The sequence below is a fragment of the Littorina saxatilis genome, linkage group LG12 (assembly GCF_037325665.1).
Source record: "Littorina saxatilis isolate snail1 linkage group LG12, US_GU_Lsax_2.0, whole genome shotgun sequence".
NCBI classification, from domain to species: domain Eukaryota; kingdom Metazoa; phylum Mollusca; class Gastropoda; order Littorinimorpha; family Littorinidae; genus Littorina; species Littorina saxatilis.
This window is the reverse complement of record NC_090256.1, coordinates 77,786,500-77,809,707: the sequence shown is the minus strand read 5'-3', so window position 1 is coordinate 77,809,707 and position 23,208 is coordinate 77,786,500. Positions and strand designations below refer to the sequence as shown.

General features: G+C 42.4%; 1 protein-coding gene across 2 annotated transcripts in view; it reads right to left on the bottom strand.

The window, feature by feature from the left end:
* Positions 1-16,919, bottom strand: part of LOC138982836 (uncharacterized) — a 31,497-nt gene extending 14,578 nt beyond the window's left edge. For both annotated transcript variants that reach the window (XR_011460987.1, XM_070356196.1), the window contains exons 1-2: positions 16,755-16,919; positions 11,728-12,439 (exon numbers count right to left, since the gene is read on the bottom strand). Coding sequence is in view for 1 of the 2 variants with exons in the window: in XM_070356196.1 (XP_070212297.1) it covers positions 11,728-11,904 (177 nt within the window). In the remaining variant the exon portion in view is untranslated. The remainder of the gene's footprint in view (positions 1-11,727; positions 12,440-16,754) is intronic.
* Positions 16,920-23,208: the final 6,289 nt, after the last annotated feature.

The following is a 23,208-nucleotide window of genomic DNA, read 5'->3' as shown; positions in this document are numbered from 1 at the left end:
AGTCGTTTGTTTCGTGCATAAAAACGTGCTATTGTAGATAAGCTCACATCCAGTCGCATTCAAATGACTAACTGACGACTACATTGTGAAAAAGGGAAACTGGATCACACGGGTTCACAATGGCTCAGGGGTAAGATACACCACGCAAAAATAAATTCTTTGAAAATTGTTCGCTCTTTACGGAGGGCACCTAGGATGTTCTCAATCGGTGAGTGTTTAAATGAAAGGGTGTTTGTACTGGGGGTAAAGCCTGACCGTATCTGTGATGGTTTACGGGAGGCTTACTGTGCCTTTAAACAAATAAATACGGCAAGTTGTCAGACACTGTGACACTGCAAAACAACTGTCCTGGAATTTTGTTGTTGTCGTTGTTGTTGTTGCGAAGAAAGACTGCCCTGCGAAAACAAAAGTCTGTTTGCTGGAGTTATGGCTAAACGCAAAATTGCTGCAGAGGGAAAGATTTACTTTTAATGTTTTCACACCACAGGCACAAAGTTGCAGCCTTGATTTTTAACCTGCACATTTAAAGTCTCCATTGTCGTGAATGTTGTCCATAATTATAGAGGAAACAGAAAAAACTCGGAAAAGTTCAAGTCACTTTTCCTCAAAGGGGCGATCAGACCCCCCTCCCCCCCCCCTCTCGCACCCCCCCCCCCCTGCAACAACCCCCCATCCCCCAAGCTAAAAAATAAAATAAAAAAATAAATAGCCACCACCGCCTGAGAATAAAATTTGCATTTTACGTGCATATTTCCCATTCAACTATTCTCATGCATAAATATGACAATGTTCAGCTTATTCAAAGTCTAACCGCTACATCTGTGCAGCGTGTGATAACGCGGGGTTATGAATCATATTGATGTTGGCATGCCGTGGCGGTGCGACCCTGCACTGTCGCTTTCTTTACATACATGACTCATACCCAACTTCCACAAGGCTGATATATGAGCTTATCTGATGAATCTGAGCCGACAGTGTTTAGAAAAGAGACTTTTATGAGCTTATCTGATACGACAGTATTTAGAAAATGTATAGACATTTCTTGTATGAGCTAATCTGATAAATGTGATAATGAATTCTTGAGGATCAATAAGAAATAAAGAAGACAGGCTGCTGCTATACGCTTGCGTGATAAATCTGTTTCAAGAGACATGGTTCTCTTAATGCTTATGTGTTTGACGGCAAAGTGAGTTATTACTCTAGAAAATGCGCATCGGTACGATCATTACAGGTGCAGATGTCACTTTAAGGCCAAACCTGTCATGCAGGCGGAACCACAGGGCACTGGCATTGTGGGGTTTGTGACAATACTCAACACCTTTAAAGGCACAGTAAGCCTCCCGTAAACCATCACAGATACGGTCAGGCTTTTACACACAGTACAAACACCCTTTCATTTAAACACTCACCGATTGAGAACATCCTAGGTGCCCTCCGTAAAGAGCGAACAATTTTCAAAGAATTTATTTTTGCGTGGTTTATCTTACCCCTGAACCATCGTGAACCCGTGTGATCCAGTTTCCCTTTTTCACAATGTAGTCGTCAGTTAGTCATTTGAATGCGACTCGATGTGAGCTTATTTACAATAGCACGTTTTTATGCACGAAACAAACGGCTGTGGTTCACAAGAACTCTAGCGATGGCTTTTGACTGTTGAGAGGAACGGCGATATGCATAAACCGTCGTCTGCTACGACCCTTGCGTGACTCTGCTTCCGGGCTTTTCTTTTTTCAAGCTTTCACAACTTCGAATTGTACTGATCTTGTCTTGATGAAAAAAAGAATTCTTTTATGATTAAAGAATGTTTGTGTAACCAGCTGTCAATTTATTATTTAGATTTTAAAAGTTAGGTCTAGCGCAAAAACGCACCACGGTCCAAAAACATTTTGATAATCATCGATTCACGGCTATCGCCAGTTTACATCGATAGAATGAGACCCGAAGGGAAGTAACTCATGTTTGACGTGAGTTTAGGATGGGTCCAAAAAGTGTTCGAGACAATCTGCAAAATTAATTCTTTAAAAATTGCTCGCTCTTTACGTAGGGCACCTAGGATGTTCCCGTTTGGTGAGCGTTCAAATGGAAGGGTGTTTGTACTGTGTGTAAAAGCCTGACAGTATCTGTGATGGTTTACGGGAGGCTTACTGTCCGGGCGTGATTTCCGGTATTCGGAATATTCATAACAGCCGTCCAGCACCAAAACGAGGCCCCATTGTTGTAGAGGACCAAGTCCACGAAAATAAATTCTTTGGAAATTTCTCACGCTCGACAGAAAGCAGCCAGGATGTTCCCGTTCGGTGAGCGTTCAAATGGAAGACATGCTTGTGCTGTATGTAGACGCTCGGGGAGCTCTAGCTGTGATGGTTTACGGGAGGCTTACTGTGCCTTTAACATGGTTTGTACATGTATACAAAAAAAAGCAAGCCCTCGCATGTTAGAAAAAAAACCGAGCATTTAAAATAGTGCCCTGTAGGAAAAACTTGCATATTCAATATCGCGTGCATACATGGTATACGGCAGGCTAACGTAAAATAACTATGATTTACCCTTTCCCCCATTCACTTTCTCACTCCAGTCAAAGACACACACGGCAAACAACGATCGAAGGCTATCAAGCGATCGCACTCCAATACAATAACGAGTTTTTTTCTTCTTTTCTTCCTTTACTGGCAGTTCTTTCTGTGTGTTTCCATATAAAATGTAGCCCGTAAAACAAGCACTGTTCCACGTGTGCTGACTGCACTGCGCATTCAAGACTCATGTGATGGATGATGCATATTGCGGCTCGCTCACGAGTTATTCCACGTAACAGTGAATAATACATTGCATCATGTTTATGTCTAAGTACGCACGCGTATATACGCACGCGCCCACACCTACCCCCTCCCACTCCCAACGCAAACACACACACACACACACACACACACACAGAGCAAGATATACTCATGCATACTTCCGTACCCATCCACTCTCTCTCTCTCTCTCTCTCTCTCTCTCTCTCTCTCTCTCGGGGCGTCACAGCCACAACTCCTTCCCTGCCACTAGTATCATCTTTCTTCTCCCTACCCATCCGAACCCGACCTATATGCACACACAATCGCAGTCACATTTGCAGTACTGTTGCCAGTAACTAATCATGTATACTAGTGAAAGTGTCCAACTTGACACAGCCTGTCAACATCATTGCAGCACAAGTAAACAGCCACATCATCGCTGTACTCAGAACCACGCGGTTTATATCGGGTCTCGCCCTACTGAATTACCACGGAAGTGGTCTCTTCACACCACCGAGCTTCCACGCCTATGTGTACATCGACTTGACAACAGTCATCCATAACTTGCCAACTTTCACGAAAACGTGACACCGACTCGAGACTTGAGAGCTGCATCGTGTGGCCCGAAACAGCGATGTACAACGACCCCTCTATTTCAAGTTCAAAATTTCCAAACAATCTCAGAAATGTAGGTCATAAAAAGGAGGAAGCCTGACCAAGAAGTGTATGTTTTACCGTTGATAATGAGGGAAAACAACCCCTCGTCTCGATTCCCCCCTCTACGTTAAAATATTTTGTCAAAACTTGACTATATAAAAACCTGTCACGGTTGGATAAAAAAACAACACCCAAAAACAACTGACAGATGTCTACCAATGTTTAGTTACGTCTTCAAAGGCCTCAGAACCGCTATTGGAGACATTCAAGAACAATTCCTTCTCTTGTGCACCAGCGCGTATCTGACAAGGTTTTTAATTGAGATAAGAGCACCCTTCCACGTGTGCAAATACCAACAATCATCAGCGTGGATGCTTCCTGTGTGTTGCGGGGATCTGTCTTTTGAATTAGTTTCAGAAATGTACGTATAGGCGTCATTCACCAAATTAATTCCTTAAACAATCCTACTATGTCCAGGAAGCAGGCAGGCTGTTGATGTCTGACATAACATGTTCCAGTTGAAGGATGATATTCTTCCGTGTAAAAGCATACACAGATAATTATGTGGAGGCAAATGTTTGCATTGAGAAGAAATGTACCCACACGCATCTATATCTATATACGGCTTGTGTGTGTCTGTCTGTCTGTCTGTGTGTTCACGATTCACGGCCAAAGTTCTCGATGGATCTGCTTCAAATTTGGTGGGCATATTCAGGTAGACCCCGGACACAATCGTGGAAAATTCACGGCCAAAGTTCTCGATGGATCTGCTTCAAATTTGGTGGGCATATTCAGGTAGACCCCGGACACAATCGTGGAAAATTTTGAACACGTGCGTGCTCTCAGCGCGCAGCGCTGAACCGATTTTGGTTTTTCTGTACATCCATTCCCAGTAACTCTTCCTTATCTTCTCCAGTGTTTTGCGCGTTTATCTCCCTTCCTTCGTACGGTGCGCCGGCGAAGCCGTCGTACACCCGGCAAAGCCGGGTATTCGGCTCTACTTCTTCCCGGCGAAGCCGTACCCGGCGAAGCGGGTATTCATCTAGTATATATATATATATATATATATATATATATATATATATATATATAAAGAGACTACTTATATGATGTACGTTTAAAGGCACAGTAAGCCTCCCGTAAACCATCACAGATACGGTCAGGCTTTTACACACAGTACAAACACCCTTTCATTTAAACACTCACCGATTGAGAACATCCTAGGTGCCCTCCGTAAAGAGCGAACAATTTTCAAAGAATTTATTTTTGCGTGGTTTATCTTACCCTTGAGCCATCGTGAACCCGTGTGATCCAGTTTCCCTTTTTCACAATGTAGTCGTCAGTTAGTCATTTGAATGCGACTCGATGTGAGCTTATCTACAATAGCACGTTTTTATGCACGAAACAAACGGCTGTGGTTCACAAGAACTCTAGCGATGGCTTTTGACTGTTGAGAGGAACGGCGATATGCATAAACCGTCGTCTGCTACGACCCTTGCGTGACCCTGCTTCCGGGCTTTTCTTTTTTCAAACTTTCACAACTTCGAATTGTACTGATCTTGTCTTGATGAAAAAAGAATTCTTTTGTAGGAATGTTTGTGTAACAAGCTGTCAATTTATTATAAAGATTTTAAAAGTTAGGTCTAGCGCAAAAACGCACCACGGTCCAAAAACATTCTGATAATCATCGATCCACGGCTATGGCCAGTTTACATCGATAGAATGAGACCCGAAGGGAAGTAACTCATTTTTGACCTGAGTTCAGGATGGGTCCAAAAAGTGTTCGAGACAATCTGCAAAATTAATTCTTTAAAAATTGCTCGCTCTTTACGTAGGGCACCTAGGATGTTCCCGTTTGGTGAGCGTTCAAATGGAAGGGTGTTTGTACTGTGTGTAAAAGCCTGACAGTATCTGTGATGGTTTACGGGAGGCTTACTGTCCGGGCGTGATTTCCGGTATTGAATATTCATAACAGCAGTCCAGCACCAAAACGAGGCGCCATTGTTGTAGAGGACCAAGTCCACAAAAATAAATTCTTTGGAAATTTTTCACGCTCAACAGAAAGCAGCCAGGATGTTTCCGTTCGGTGAGCATTCAAATGGAAGTATGCTTGTACTGTATGTAGACGCTCGGGGAGCTCTGTGATGGTTTACGGGAGGCTTACTGTACTGTGCCTTTAACTTGCGATGCGCATTCGTAGAATAATATTCTAACACAGAATCTGAAATAAGATGTTCCACTGTGCGTGACACCGGGTGTAATGAAATGCAGAGCGTTTTGCATGGGCTGACACTGCTGACACGCATGAATGCAGAGATATCTACAACAAACAGACACATGTTCCAGCTCGCTGAAGAAAAAAGAACTGTATGTGCCTGAAGACAACTTGTATAGTACCTACGGTACGAGGCTAGGAAAACAACTTCATTCCTGTAAGAAGTGTGTACCACTCAAGATTAATGACCCCAGTTTGCATAGGTTAAGATGTGAAACAAGCACAGTACAACGCTCTTGTAGCCTTTCTTTTTATTTATTTTTTATTTTTTATTTTTACTCTTTTTTTTAAAAAACTCGAACGACTCACACAGAAGAACGAGACCTCTGTGTTGTTATTGCATGCTTTTCTAAAGTGGGGTTTCTTGTAAGTGTTGACCTTGACAGGATTCGAGACTTAACAGGGATTGCGTTAACAGCGGCACATTTCCGTTCCTGTACCTGGAAAAATATATATTAATCTAATTCTAAATTACCAAAAACCGGTTCGACTAACCATTTGACGATTTCTTTTCCGATATTTTCTCATAAAATCCGGTAAGATACACAAATGTTCCGGTAAACGCCGCACTTAATGGTACATTGTATCCTATGTTTTATGACTAATACTGACGGTAATGTTTAAAACCGAGAACTGAGACTGAGGCTATTATATGATCTACGAACATCTTTGTGTTCTGTTTTATGTCAACCCAGTATGAATCAACACTTTGAAATACTACTTCTAAAAGCATCATGCAAAATACGAACAAAATAATCAGGCGATCTTTGTGACCCTGGCCTTGTGTTGTGTTGGACTCTGAATCTCAAGTCCGTGCTTGTAGACACTATGCCAATGCATAAATGCCCATTAAATTGACCCCTACATTGGCGCAAATTACTATCGAACGCGTATCATGATCATGACCTTCAGAAAGTAAACCTTATGTCTCACAAAACAATGCGGCCGGTAGTGATGCACTACTGAAATACCGAGCTTCCAGGTATAGAGATTTGCTTGTTTAAACACTCTGTTAGCATTAAAGGTGCAACCAAAAAGGCGCACACGAAAATGTTATGGCAGCACCTGCACTTAGAATCTAATAATTTTTTTATTTTTGTTTGTATTTGTTGAAGTTGAATTTGTAAAGCGCCTGTCATGTATATATATATATCAAAGTACCATGCAGGTGTGACCGTTGAAGATGTAAGTTGAAAGAAGATAAAGTGTCCGGACGGGCAGTGAACGGACACCAATGAAAAAGAGTAGTAAGTCGATGGCTCGAGAACGAAGAAGCAAAAGAAGGAAATTATAAAGAAAGAAAGAAAAAAAAAGAAAGAAAGAAAGAAAACAGGAGAAAAACGTTAAAAGGATCAAGTGTGTTCTATTCACGAAGCTCGCTGGTCTTGGTGAGTGTGGCGCTCAAATCACTGTGCGTTCAATATCTCTCACAAGTGAACTCGGCTTAAAAAAAAGAGTTGAAAGCTTTAATCCCCAGACTCGCTATACGCCCGGGACGAATGGCAACGAGATGGGGATGGGGTGTTGCATTCATCTACTGCTGCGTCCAATGATTTCTAGACGCGAGACTTATTGATTTGTAATCATTGCAATCCTACTCCTGGTTTTTCAGCAGCCACGGCGTCCCAAACAGGGCAGCACATGCAATTTACAGATCTATCTATGTATCTTTTGTTGTTTGCCTGCATTGCATTCTGCAGAACACATTTCGTAGCTCAAATCGTTAAATGGTATTCATAGGAAATAAATAGAGTTGTTCGTGACATAAACACGAGTGTGTCTGTTTAAATATGCCATTCGCCGGAAGCGCACTGGCTTTGAAGAGCTCTGTCGACACAAGCCGGTATTCTTATTGTGAGTTTTAGCATAATTATTTTCACATTTATAATCTTACACAATAAGGCTTCCCGAAATACACGTTCAGTTGTGCACGTGGAGCAAATTCCGCTGCACAGTGACGGCAGGTATCCAAAGCATGAATATTCTGCTGGGTAAGTAGGCATGGAAACGTTCAGTTTTGGGTAGCCATCCAACAGACTGTCTGGACTGGTTATGGAAGTGGTAACTCAGTGTATACGTGCGTTGTACTTTTGTAGACATGTTTGCTGCCTTAGAGTGCAAAACTATCCCCATTCCCATTTCAATAGAGTAGAGAACTGGTCTACGATTGGCATGCAAAATATCGGTACTAGTAACAGCGAGGCCGGTACCTTCAAGGGCAGCCGGACTGACGTGTACTTCCCAGTCACCACATAAACTCATAAGCACTAGCTGCTTTAGTGTAGAGCTGGCCACAGAAAGTCTATGGCCGGAATGGCCGATATCACACAACACTCAGTAACCGCAAGGGGGGCGGGGTGGGGTGGGGGGGGGGGGGGCGGGTGGAGGGCGATCAAGGACAGCCGGGACGGGACACCCCCATCCCCCTCAGCACACGCACTCACGTGATCCTGCTTACCCCTCCAAGAACTAACTGCTTTGTTAGCGTAGAGCGGGTCAAATCTTTCTTTATTTGGTGTTTAACGTCGTTTTCAACCACGAAGGTTATATCGCGACGGGGAAAGGGGGGAGATGGGATAGATTAGAGCCACTTGTCAATTGTTTCTTGTTCACAAAAGCACTAATCAAAAATTTGCTCCAGGGGCTTGCAACGTAGGACAATATATTACCTTACTGGGAGAATGCAAGTTTCCAGTACAAAGGACTTAACATTTCTTACATACTGCTTGACTAAAATCTGTACACAAATTGACTATATTCTATTCAAAGAAATCCTGTGGTCAGAACACAAGATATATATATATTACACAGGACTACCAGCAGGGGTACTGTTCATGACAAACCGACGACCCCCTTCCCCCGGACGGGAACTTTACCCAGCCCACCCCTTTTAGAACTGTTTTACCGTGCTGTCTTCTTCTTCTGCGTTCGTGGGCTGAAACTCCCCCTTACACTCGTGGTTTTTTTTTTGCACGAGTGGAATTTTACGTGTATGACCGTTTTTACCCCGCCATTAAGGCAGCCATTACCGTGCTGTAAAGCTGGTCACTCTGTGACCCGAATGCAAGATATAATATCACTCAGGAATAAACAGCAAGATTACTCCTGGGGAAAAACAGACCCTCTCCCTCACCATCCTAAAACGAAGCCCTTCCCCACCCCTCCCGGAAATAACCGCATCAAAGTAGAGCTGGTCACAAGAAGCTCTGTGGTCGGAACGCAATATCATTTATCTCACAGAACTAACAACAGGGTTACTCGCTGGAACGTACAAACGGGCCTTCTCTCACACCCCCCCCCCCCCCCGCCCACCCCCAGCCTCATTCGTCCGATACTATGCCCCTCCCTCCGCACACACAACCTCAGGGACACTATCGATTATACTGCAAAGTCAGTGAAAGACTACGCTTTCAGGCGGCGTATAATCGGCTGTTCAGAGAACGCTGACTCATTTCTTTCTCTCACTTGTCATACGATACCGTATTCAAGGGGATTTTGAATATCCTTTAGGTAGACGTGTCCTAGGTCTTCGACCTGGTACCGTCCGCCTATCATATATGAACATGGTGTCTTTTCTATTGACAGAATAATATAGTTCTACAATCTTTTTACAACATGTCAGATGACAACAAGGCTGTAGTGACGAAGAGCTTCCAATGTTAAGACGTATGAAACCCAAGTAGCTTCTTTTTCTTGGCGGACCAAAGGAGGACATTGGCTAGAGAATAATGTGTTGGACAGGCATGAGGTTAGAAACACCGCAGAGTCCTGTCGGTTCCTGAGCTCATTCTGTAACACGGCAGCTGAAATCGATTCATGGATGAGTGTCAGTCTTATTTAAAACCTCTTCCTAGTTGTATTCCCCTTGAGCAACCATATATACACACACATTTTTCAACGCGGTAAATTAGTGCATGAAAGGTGCCTGGTCAATAATTACATTGCCTGAATGCAGGCTTTAGGCCCCCCCAAAAAAGGTCTGTTTACGGTAACATAGGCCAAAAAAATAGGGTCGGTAGGTCGGGATTTGTTTTTGCTTTTGTTTGTTTTTTCCAAAAAACCATATTTTTACGTTATTTTTAATTTTTTTAATTTTTTTCCCCAAATGCCAAAAAAAGTAGGGTCGCGCGAAAAAAATAGGGTCGGTCGGGTTACCGTAAACAGACTATTTTTTTTTTTGGCCTTAAGAATAGCCTGAAACAGAGCTACATGTATTTGAAACATTGTGCCATTATAGTTCTCGTTGTCGTTGTTCTTGTTTTCATTTGTTTGAATATCATGCATTTAATAATTTACAATATCGTCCGCCACATTACTCCTTTGTTTCTAAGAGCACATTTATAAGTTTATCTTGTTGTGCTCCTTTAGTATAACATTCAATTATGGCTTTGTATTTATGCAACTGAGTAAAAAAACTGTTTAAACCAAACATTGTGCCACGTTCAATTAGCCTTCAGAGCTGAAATCGATATTTCAGATCGTTGCGAAGAATTTCGCTGTAACGTGTCAGTGTTCAGCCAGAGTACAGTACAGTTACTGTCTACAAATGTTACAGCTTTTTCTGCAGGTTTACCGTTGTATTTTATGGTTTGCTCGGATGTACTGCACAACTGTCTGCAAATTTTTTTTTTAACGAATACTTGGCTCTAGTGCTGTCAAAAAAAGAATTTGTCGCTGTATTCCACATGTGTCTGCATGTTTTGCCCTCACACAGAAAAAAGCGAACCTTGCAGACAATGCTTCCCTTACACCATTGTCTGCAAGATTCGCTTTTTTCTGCAGTCCTGGTGGCAACAGTATGTCGTTTTTAGTGGCTGCTGTACATCATACATGTGACAGAAGAAAATGTCAGATTCCTGCCAAGTACCATGAATTCCGGGTACTTCGTGAAGTTAATTAGTAACACATGCATGAAGTATGTTCTTTCCTAACAGTGTTTCTCCATGATCTTTATGACAGTGTGTGTGTGTGTGTGTGTGTGTGTGTGTGTGTGTGTGTGTGTGTGTGTGTGTGTGTGTGTGTGTGTGTGTGCAGTGTGTGTGTGTGTATGTGTGTGTGTGTGTGTGTGTGTGCATATGATTTTATGTACGTTTGTGGCTCAGTGTGCTGTCGACAAAATGCTTTGCATGCAGACTAGACTTTAATGCTCTGCTCTTGATAGAACACACACACACACAAACAGCAGACGGAAAGGACGACTGGAAGCTTCCAAGCATGACATCGTTTCCGTCAGGTGCCTGTGACACCGTGGCGGTCTTAAAGCCGACAGCGGCTGCATAATATGAATGCAAGCGTTTTCAAATGACATGGAAACCGTGAGCGGCAGGATGCAAATTAGAAAAATCTTCCTGTCGGCCTCACAAAAGTTTAAAATTGTTTGCTCCTGAACAGTAGAAATGCCTTGCATACACGCGAAGGTTTTTATCTCATGTTCAGATTAGGCTAACTGTTTCCTCAATTTTTTCAGCAGGAAAACCCTTTAGGATTTTAACATTACTTGTCAAGCTCTTTAAGCTCTTAATACACGACCATTTTTCACACACTGCAGGACATTTGAATTGTATATGATATTCAAATCCAATGCTTTAAATTTCGTGTTCTCTTAAGCTGTAATATAAAAATGTTTCAGTTTTTCTCTCCAGACTTTTGAATCTCAGTGGTAGCGTTTCCGGGTCACTGTTAACTGATTGAATATCCTCAGGCACCACTCAAACGACCTAATAAAATTAATCCCACTTGCCGCTGCTGACCACACGCATTCATACAGCTGATTTGACCAATTTATACTGATAAAGAAGTTGATGCTTTTCGAGTCGGTCAAAATGCTCGATATGCTGCAATAAAATCATTTTCGTTGTTGCTGAGCGTGCACATTTTAAAAGACTTTCGAAAAAAAATGATACAAGTATAGTGAGATACTTTCCAAAACAGTGACAACGCACGATTCAAATGGAATGAAAATGAACAAAGCAACAAAAAAATGACGGATGCAGTAATTTCGAAATCGAAAAATAGTCTTACCTGAAGGAGTTTAAATGTGGTTTTCAGGGCGCATTTTGGAGACTTGATCTTGATGTCAAAGATGTTGTCCTCAGTGCTGATCTCCGCAGACGTGTGGCTCTTCAATTGCAGACCCAGTTCCTGGAACTCAGGCTTCTGTCCGATTCCTTCAGGGATAGCGGGGCGACCTGCAGACATGGTGCTTATATTTCTCTCTCAGTATCCCTGCCTTTCGCTGGACACAAAACCGTCGGTCACTCACGATGCAGTGTAGTATTGCAGTGTGGTCGTAGCTCTTACTCCAGGAAGCAACAAGACTGACACTAGGGCGGAATAAGACGAGAATACAAGTGACGAAGGACCGGCTGAGCGCTGTGGTGTAGCGTTGACACTGGGGCGCAGAGCGTGTCAGTTTTTGTGACGAACTTTGCTAGCCGAGCTGGGCGCAGTGCTGACTCAACTGTAGTGATGTTGACTGTAGGGCCTTACTCCGTGACGTGAAGGAAAGCGGGCTCTAGCGATAGAGACAGCCCTATCCGGGTGGAGAGATTACAGTCTACACTGTTGTTGTTGTGTACGGGGGCGGCCACCTCTCGTGTTATCAGAAAGCGACGTACCTCCTCCTCTCGTTATAGGGCTGTCAAATATTCCGGCCACGGTAGGAATCTGATACGTTCAGATCGTGTTTCGGGATAGTTCGGTATCTGATGGCTGCTGTTGCACACTCTGTCTCCTGCGCGGATAAGTTACAGGGAGGTTGATGTCATGCACATATAAACAACATAAGAAGTAAACAATAAAAGAAAAACATGTATTTTTTTTAACGGGACGGTAATGCCAAAGACTCCCCTTCAGTGATGCTTCGTTGAAGCAATCTGCATATGTAATGAAACACATGTCTCGTTATTGAGATCTTTGAATATAATTGAAGCACAGGTTTATGACCTACTCTAAATATAATGTACTTCTGATTCCTTCTTATGTCACCGATCAAGTTCGCAGACGGGCGCGGTGGCGTGGTGGTAAGACGTCGGCCTCCTAATCGGGAGGTCGTGAGTTCGAATCCCGGTCGCTGCTGCCTGGTGGGTTAAGAGTGGAGATTTTTTCGATCTCCCAGGTCAACTTATGTGCAGACCTGCTAGTGACTTAACCCCCTTCGTGTGTACACGCAAGCACAAGACCAAGTGCGCACGGAAAAGATCCTGTAATCCATGTCAGAGTTCGGTGGGTTATGGAAACACGAAAATACCCAGCATGCCTACTCAACGAAAGCAGAGTGAGCTTACTCTGCTCTCAGAGTATAGTGTGGGGAACCCAAATGGATTATGGGCAAACGAGCTCACACGTAACCAGAAAATTCTGGAACGCTGAAGAAGATGATGATCAAGTTCACAATAACATATTAGTTCAGGCTTTCACACGGAACAAGTTTATCCTTCAACTTAAACACATGCCAAAAACAGCTTGGCTGCTTCCTGGGATGAGTGGGACTCTTAATCTGAAATTAACGTATTTAAGTGACACTCATATCGGATAATCTGCAACAACAAAAATGTCCACTATGCAGAATGGGTTTAATTTTTTTAATATATATATTTTTTTATTTTTTTTTTATTTTTTCAAAGGAGATCAGACTTTTTTTTTATATTTAGTCAAGTTTTGACTAAATGTTTTAACATAGAGGGGGAATCGAGACGAGGGTCATGGTGTATGTGTGTATGTGTGTATGTGTGTATGTGTGTATGTGTGTGTGTGTGTGTGTGCGTGTGTGTGTGTAGAGCGATTCAGACTAAACTACTGGACCGATCTTTATGAAATTTGACATGAGAGTTCCTGGGTATGATGTCCGTTTTTTTTTTCTTTTTTTCGATAAATGTCTTTGATGACGTCATATCCGGCGTTTTGTAAAAGTTGAGGCGGCATTGTCACACCCTCATTTTTAAATAAAATTGATTGAAATTTTGGCCAAGCAATCTTCGACGAAGGCCGGACTTCGGTATTGCATTCAGCTTGGTGGCTTACAAATTAATTGATGACTTTGGTCATTAAAAATCTGAAAATTGTAAAAAAAAACCATTTTGTTATAAAACGATCCAAATTTACGTTCATCTTATTCTTCATCATTTTCTTATTCCAAAAACATATAAATATGTTATATTTGGATTAAAAACAAGCTCTGAAAATGAAAAAAATGAAAAATTATGATCAAAATTAAATTTTCGAAATCAATTTAAAAACACTATCATCTTATTCCTTGTCGGTTCCTGATTCCAAAAACATATAGATATGATATGTTTGGATTAAAAACACGCTCAGAAAGTTAAAACGAAGAGAGGTACAGTAATAAAAGCGTGCTATGAAGCAACCGCTACCGCGCCAAACAGGCTCGTCACTTTCACTGCCTTTTGCAATAGCGGCGGACTACGTTCAATTTCATTCTGTGAGTTCCACAGCTTGACTAAATGTAGTAATTTCGCCTTACGCGACTTGTTTTTTTGTCCCCTCAGCGGGTACTATTTCGGAAGGGTTTTTATTGTGATGTCGCCTACTGTAAACTTATAACCCTTTAGAATGGGTTTAAGTTAAAGGTTTCTCTTATCCCGTGTACAAACTGAACAAATCTGTGATGGTGTACAGGATCACTAGTTGCACAAGAAGGAATTCACTTTAAGGTAAACCCACTAAACAAAAAGGGGAGAACGTACACTTAATTGTTTGATGACAGTAACACACAGTGGTATGCAACCTACTCGCTGAAAAGCAACCTCAGGAGAAACGACTTCAGTAATAAAAGCCGGTGTAACACGAAATTTTTACTCCACAAAAAATTGACTCCGGAGTACAAATTTTGTACGCGATTTTGACTGGGAGTAAAAATCTCGTACGAAAAAATAACTTCACAAGGAACGAAAAAATTACTCCCTCCACGAAATTTTTACTCCCAGTAAATATATCGTACGAGATTTTTACTCCCTGGTTTATAAATTTCGCGGTGAACGTTCGTACTCATGGGATCACAAGCCAAGCGTCATTTTACTATCGTGACACACCTCTAGCGCGATATCCCAATTTGGTGCAATCCCGTTTTGCCGCCGTTCCATTTTGGCCCCATCCCATTTTTGCGACATTTCACAAGCCAAGCGTCATTTTACTACTGTGTCATAACAATAGCGCGACATCCCATTTTGACACCATCCCATTTGGCCACAATCCCATTTTCGTTTCATTCTACTTACCAAGCCTCACTTTACTATATTGTGTCATTCAAATGGAGAGACATTCCGAAATGGAATGGCGGCGAAACGGAATGGCGCCAAAATGGGATGTCCCGCTAGCGATATGACACGAGAGTAAAATGACGTTTACCAACATGTTACGGTCCCAAAATGTATCGAAAAATGGTCTGAATCTTTAAACTGTTTGTTAGATAAGAAGGTTATTTTTCAACATGTTTTTAAAACAACAAAAGATACTTGTCTGAGATGGTTCCAGTACCGATTATTGTACAGAATTCTGCCGACAGAACGGTTTCTATTTTTGCGAAAAATTGTGGATACGCCATTGTGTACATTTTGCGGCAGAAATGAAGAAACCCTAAAACATATGTTTTGGGAGTGTGACAAAGTACAGATTTTTTGGATAGAATTTGTAAATTGGTTAAAGGCGAACTGCACCCATTGTGACAATTTAAAAGTCTCTAAAGAACTGATTCTTTTTGGAGTTGCGAATAATGTAGTCACAGATAAAGTTTTTGATGTGCTAGTAATTTGTGCCAAACACCACGTATATATATTTCCAAAATGAACAAAAAGATTCCTCATTTTCAGACATTTAGTAGAAATCTTAAGCAAAGATTTATTTGTGAAAAGTATAACGCAGTTATGAATAATACATTAGATAAATTTTACAAGGACTGGCGCCTGTATTTGCATGTTTTGATGTAACTCCTAGGTTATTCTTTCTACATACTTTTGATACTGCGACCACCAAGCCCTGATCCACCCCCCGCCCCACCCACCCACCCCCTGTGTGTTGTAATTGTCCAAGTGTGTTTCTGTTTTATGTTTTTGTCCCCTTGTTTAGGTGATGTCCTGTAATGTACGGCATATACATGTACACACAAAAAAAAAACCTCCACAAAAAAAGAATTAAAAAAAAAAAATGACGTTTGGCTTTGCGGAATGAGCCGAAAATTGGACTCGGGGCGAAATGGGATAACGCCCAAATGGGATCTCGCACAAACGGAATGTCGCGCTAACATTCCCTCCACCCCTTCCACCACCAGGACTGACAGGGGTGCGACATTTTTACTCGGGAGTACACCTGTCGTGGTGGAGTAATTTATTCGTTATCTATTTGTCAGGGGAGTGCACTTGTCGTGGGAGTAATTTTATCGGGTTATGGGGGAGTACTTTTTTTCGTAAAGGGAGTAACATTTTCGTACGAAAATTTTTACTCCGGAGTAAAAATCTCGTGGGAATAATTTTCTCGTGGTACACCGGTCTACATCACCCTTCGTCTTTAACATCAGTGTACTAACTTCTTGTATTCCTTCACTTTATCTTTTTCCTTCAAGCTTCAAAACTTTCATCTGGATTTCTTCGTTTGCTTACTGATTTCTTTCTTTCTTTATTTGGTGTTTAACGTCGTTTTCAACCACGAAGGTTATATCGCGACGGTGCTTACTGATTGTATTAATTGTATTAATCCTTGGTTGTCTTTTTCCTGCATCAGATTATTTGCTTCCGGGCGTCTTGTTTCAATGACAACGACGGAATGTTATATGATACATGTACTACACTGTATTCTGTTCCTTTTTGTACGTAAGGGCTAGTTCTGAAAAATGTGTGTGTGTGTGTGTGTGTGTGTGTGTGTGTGTGTGTGTGTGTGTGTGTATGTGTGTGTGTGCGTCTGTGTGTATGTGATTGTGTGTGTGTGTGTGTGTGTGGGTACGTGCGTGCGTGCGTGCGTGCGTTCGTGCGTGTGTGTGTGTGTGTGTGTGTGCAATATAATAATTTCAAAGTACAGCTTTTCGTGGTGAAACTGACCTTTTACTGTGTTTTCCTCGTAGATTGTCGTGCAGATCTAACACCAAGCGGGAAACTTGCACATCAGTTAGCACTTGTAATGACGGACGGAAACCCGATGCTGAAGTTGACACAGTCACGGACAAACACGCAGACTGTGCCCTTCGTTCGCACTCAAGTTGATTCTAAATTTAGTAAGATCAGTTGCTATTGAGTTATTGGCAACAAAATCGAATTGATCGGAGAGTCACGCACAGATCCAAGCGTTTCCGGTTTTCAAGGGAGGTCACTCCAGTGCGCTTGATAACCTGGATGGAACATGGACCTTAGTGGATCAATTTTATTTGCTAGAATTAAATCATAGCTGTTTATTTAAGAAACACGCATGGAAGAAAACAAAGAAGAACACGATGGAGAAAAAGAAAAAGAAGAAAGAGTACATGACGTGTAGTTTTATTGTAGGCGCACAGTTTCAACAACCATTCATCTGGGCAGGTATTGATATTTTGGTCCATTTTGAAGACTTCGATTCAAAGTGAAGCCGCTAATCGGAAAACGTAGATTCCTTTTTCTGGATGCATTTGCAGACCTGGAAACCAATACGATTTGGCCGTACTTTGTTTGCTTGAAAGTCTAAAATACGATCAGTACGGTCGTAGGAACAAAAATACGAGAGAAAAAAAAATTATGAACTACTTTTCTTCACAAGCTCATCTGAGTTTCACCCCCCAAAAAAAATTACACAAATAGAATGTGATTCCTGTATATTTAGTGGTACACTTCATGTTCTAATGACTAAAGAGAACTTCGTAACTTTTAATCAATGATTACAGTTTTTGTCATTAAACATTGAAAGAATGTGATAGAAGTTTTTGTTTTGAACGTACTGGTAAACTTATTTAACAATGCAACGGACGCGTGCAAAAGCATGTCTGAATCATGGATGTTCGAATGCTGTGTGGCGGAGTGCACGCGCATTTATGAAAATACACCAAGTTTGTTTGAGAATACTCAAAGTGCAAAACAAAGGTATCCAGCTTCTTTTCAGTGGTGGTCGTCGTTTTACAGGGCCGGACCAAATGAGTTGTAAGGGGGGGGGGGGGGGGGGGGGGGGGGTTCCTCCTTTTTTTGGGGGGCAAATCAGCGAAGTGGCGAAGCCACAAGCTTTGCAGGCGCGCGAACTAGGGGGGTCCGGGGGCATGCTCCCCCGGAAAATTGTTGAAAAACGGTTAAAATCTGTGCAATCTGGTGCATTCTGGGCCTTGTTTTGAGGGTTAAGAGCAGCATTGTTTTGGTGCTAAAACTAGTAAAAGTCAAAGCAAGGTACATGCTTTTTCCAGGGGTGGGGTTCCGGAACCCCTGGAACCCCCCCCCTGGGTCCGGCCCTGTTTTATAATTTGGTTCTTGAATGGGTCTCCTTATTATCATGATTTCTTCTTTAAAGTTCAACTGTTGTGTCTCTGTTGAAGTGCCAAGTTCAGTTCAGCATGATCAACAGTTCGACAGACACAGTTTGTCTGCAGCACCAACACTGTATCATTTCTCATGCTTGAGATTATTAAGTTAATCTGATTTGATTTGATTTGATTTGATTTGATTAAAAGAGTAGTATTTCTGGCATGGTCTGGGCACGCAAAAGGGCAAAGAGGGGGCACGCTCGGCAAACATCGAAATCGCACATTTCCAACCGAGGTTTATATATCACCAAGAAATATGAGAATTGGACAAGGCAGTTTTCCTTATGTTCCACCCGATGCACACGCGAAGGCAACCCTGCCACCAGTCCTTACCATGACACTAACCCGGCCCATCCCATCTCCTCTTACGCCCTACCATGGTAAATAAAACTTCGTTTCGGATGTCCTGCGTAGAAATGTGACATGTTTAGATTGGTGTGAGTGTGTGTGTGTGTGCGTGTGTGTGCGTGTGCGTGTGTGTAAGTGTGTGTGTAAGTGTGTGTGTGTGTATGCAGGGGCGGATCAGTTGCTTTGTAAGGGGGGGGGGGGGGGGTGCACTTTGAATCGAAAGTGAATGTGATGGGCGCAAAGCGCCCGAATTTGCTTGGGGGGCATACCCCCCCCCCCCCCCGGAAATTGTTTTTGCCCAAAGAAGCAAAATGGTGTCATCTGGTGCCATTTGAACGTATAAAATAATGGTCATAGAATCAGCTTTCCAAATTTTTTTTTTTTTTTTTTTTGCTGGAGGGGTGGTGCACCTGCACCCCTGTGCACCCCCCCTCGTCCGCCCCTGGTATGTGTGTGTGTGTGTGTGTGTGTGTGTGTGTGTGCGTGCGTGCGTGCGTTCTTGTGTTTGTGTTTGTGTGTGAGAGAGAGAGAGAGAGAGAGAGAGAGAGAGAGAGAGAGAGAGAGAGAGAGAGAGAGAGAGAGAGAGAGAGAGAGTGTATGAGTGTGTACGTGTGTGTGTGTGTCGAGCACAGATAGGTTTTTTTTTTTTTTTTTTTTTTTTTTTTTTAAACAAACTGTTGTTGTGTTTTGATGTGAAATATGATTCACTTGTTGTACTATCCTACTGTCCGAGTGTCCAAGGCTTGTACGAGGTAGATATGCACTAGCTCAACTGAGTTCTTGTCATACTGGCCATTCCCCCCCCCCCCCCCCCCCCCCCAAGTGTGAAATGAGGTCAGACACAATCAAGCCTAGCAGCAGGAAAGAAGGAAGAGGTAAGAATCACAGGCGCATGAAATAGGGTGTGAAGGGAACAGTTTGAGTTTGGCGGTTGTCTCCTATGCCTCCGACCGGTTGTAAAAATGTAAACTGCCAGTGCAGCTGAATCTTTGGATTCAATTCAATCTGGCGAAAATGCACCAGGCAAGAAAGGAAAATAAAACTTCATTTCGGGTGGCCTGCGTAAAAATGTGACATGTTTAGATTGGTGTGTGTCAGTGTGTGTGTGTGTGTGTGCAGGGGCGGAGCAGTTAAGCCAGAGGGGGGGGGGGGTTACAACTTGGGGTCCAGGAGTAGACCCCTTGTGGGGTACTTGGGCAAGGCCCCGTTGGGGGGTCAGAAGCTGAAGAGTTTTAGCTATTTTATGAACAATTTATGGCTTATCCTTGATTTTAAACATGATCAACTGGTGTCAGCAGCCACTCATTATTTCTTTTAAAGTTAGTATTAATTTTTTTTTGACAGCCGGGGGGGGGGGGGGGGGGGGGGTTACGGGGGTTCCGGACCCCCCCCCCCCCGGCTGTCCAAAAAATAAAAAGAGCCACCAGTCATTTCAAACCAAAAGGCTGAGTCCAGAGGAATATGTTTAAACATGTGATAGTTTCAGCGTTGGCACTAATCAGGAATATCCGGTATATTACCGGTTTGCACTTCACTCAATACAGACAAAGACAGTATTAATAGACCAATGCTACCGGATTTTTATCTCATTTGACAATTTTGTCTTGTCAGATTAAAACTTTCGCTTCGTTACTGTATCTTAGTTTGACTATTTTCCCTGACAAAGTGACCTTTTCTCTGTGTGTGTGTGTGTGTGGGTGTGTGTGTGTGTGTGTGTGTGGGTGTGTGTGTGTGTCTGTGTGTGTGTATGTGTCTCGGATGTAACGATCTTCTTACTTTTGGGTTAGATCACTGTAGCTTTTTGTGTGCGATAAAAAACATGCAGGCTATAAAGATTATGTTCATGAGGTCTGAAGCTAAACAGTCCCTCTTGATACGACATAAGGTATGATGTCGTCACACTTTTAAAAGATGTGGACCCGAACAGCTAAGTGTCTTGAACACTGAGCCACACAGGACAGCTAGGCGAGGCTACTCAGAGAAAGTCCACGAGGACATGTTTTTATTGAACCCCAGCCAATAAAGGTACCGCCATGCAGGGCGCGGGTCACTCAATATTTGTCACTGGCCGCGGGCTGACATTTACAACGTTGTGTAGATAAGTGAAATATGGGACTGGGTGCTCAAACACACGGTGACACCTTCTATCTCGATACTGACCTAAGTGAAGAGAGGAGAGAGATAGGGGGTGAGGGTGGGGTGTGGGGTGGAGGCGTTTGCAAGGGAGTGGGTTTTGGGGTTCGAAGTGCAGGCGAATCGTCAGTGTGGGGGCTGGGGAGGTGTAGCTCTTCAACTAGTATGCATGCTATTTTTCATGTTTTGTTTATGTTGCTTATCTGTTGCTTATCTGTTTGTCATACGTTACTTATTGTAGGTACGTTTTTTTGTTCCTTGACGTATCATGTTAGTATGTGTTGATATATATATATTTATTCCCCCCTCTGCTTCTTTACCTCTGTAAACTTGTAGGGGTAGTTATTTTTCGATAATGACCCAGCAACCAAACAAATAACGACCCAGCAACAGCCTGAATCCTCGATAGTGCAATGGGTTGAGAAGTTGTTCCGTTTCGGTACTACTTTTTGCGACTGAAAAGTTCCGAACGCTCTAACGTACGAAGTATACATCTCTGGAGCAAACAATACAAACATACCGCATTTAAATTAACAACTACAGGCCTGAACACATGAATCTTCATATAAAATCCATGAGTTCGGTTGTTTTCTGAATCTAGATTTGCCGTGCTCAAACGTTCATCACAAGCAATTTCCCGCAAGGCAAGTAACTCATACTTTGTCTAGCGACAAGAGTAGTTCCCCTTCTTTTCACTCAGTTTCTTCGACAACAGACTGCAATCCGACGGTCAGTTTTCAACAATATTTCATTTAATAAACAGATCACACGCAACCAAATGCACACATCTCATCAATTTAAACAACATAAAGCGGTTTCATACACTATTTTCCCCAGAAAACTGAACTTCATACAGTTTTTAACGTTGGAACACGGGTGCAAAAGTTCGTCTGCTAGTCCCATTTGACGAAAGAACATTATCCTAAACGATACCAAAACATATATACAGAACACACAATATCTGCCTTTGCCGCCACAGCAGAATAACAGCATATCTGTGTACTTGATTTTAGTCCAAAATAGGAAAACTGACAAGAAGTGTTAACAGAATGGAATGATTTGCACGGAACTATACAATTGACCGCGCATTAATCGATCGCCTGCGCAGGTTGACTGGTTGAGTGAATAGGATTCGATCAAACTTTCGCAAAAAACCTCCTCTTTTCTTTGAATAACTGAAGAAAGGAGGAATAAAGAGGTTACACACCTCGTCTCAGTGATTATAAAAAATAATGGTCTCAGTTCGCGGTCATGAAAAGCTCGCTAAAGCTCGCATTTTTCATGATCCGCTAACTTCGACCATTATTTTTAATAATCACTGAGACTCGGCGTGTAACCTCTACATATATCCTCTGCACTGGTAAATGTGTACGTACTCTTTATAATCCTTGCTCGTGTTCCTCATGTCTGTAAATGGTTTTCATTTGTATTCCATCTATCATTGAATAAATCCACCTTTTACACTCAGTCTTGGTTGTCTAACTTTTATACCACACATAACTCCAGAAGTAGCGGCTTGACTGTGCAGTTCCAGGCTATTTTGTCCATGTAAAAGTAGTATTTTCTTTTTCCGCTTTGTTTCAGTTGATTTGTGTGGCGATAAGACCCCCTTACCCAGCACTCTGTGTACTCTTGTGCTGAAAAATGATCATCGACTTGAAACTGTCAGTCAACATAGTATGGAGAAGTACAATGTACTATCCCTTTTTACGCCGCCTCTATATGGCGGTGTGTAGGAATCGGTCTGTCGGTCTGTCTGTTTGTCTGTCTGTTTGTGTGTCTTCGGGTTAGACTTGTATCTCTGCCAGGGTTCTAATATGGGGCAAAACAGCACGGTGTGTATTGTGTGTGTGTGTGTGTGTGTGCGCGTGCGCGCCCGGTGTGTCAGTGTGTGTGTGTGTCAGTGTGTGTGTGTGTGTGTGTGAGAGTCAGTGCGTGCGTGCATGATTGCGTGCCTGAGTGTGAAAATAAGTTTGGTGGTATTTCCTCTTGTAATTGTCCAGTTTCAAGCAGTTCATTAGCGCCTACCGTAATAATACATGAAATAATAACAACACTCTCATGCCCTGAGTTAAAAAACAAAAATAATCAGGGGACAGGAAGGGGGCGGTAAGATGATTTTGTTTCGATGTGTTTATTTTTGAAAATCTTTGTTGATGATTCTGGCGACTTTCTTTTAAGCTTTGCTCACCTCTCCAAGAAGTTCCGCAACAGTAGCAAGCTATATACAAAGATTCGAGCTAAACAAGAAAATGTTACAAACCTAGCAATAAAAGTTCTCTACCAGTACATCATCAAGACGATACTCAGATCAAAAAGCTTGCAGAGACAGTCTCTTGTAATAGTACACGGCGTTCGGAAAAGCTTGTACATTGAAGTTGCAACCATTCAGCCAAGGACATTCCGCACATAGTAAGACAGGCTCAGCGCTGGGTTGAAAGCAATGCACACGAGGGAGGTCCCAGTACTGTAGGCTTGTGTTTGCGTCAATGAGCTAAATGCTTTTCTTTTCTGTTTTCAAAGCCCAACACTTCTTT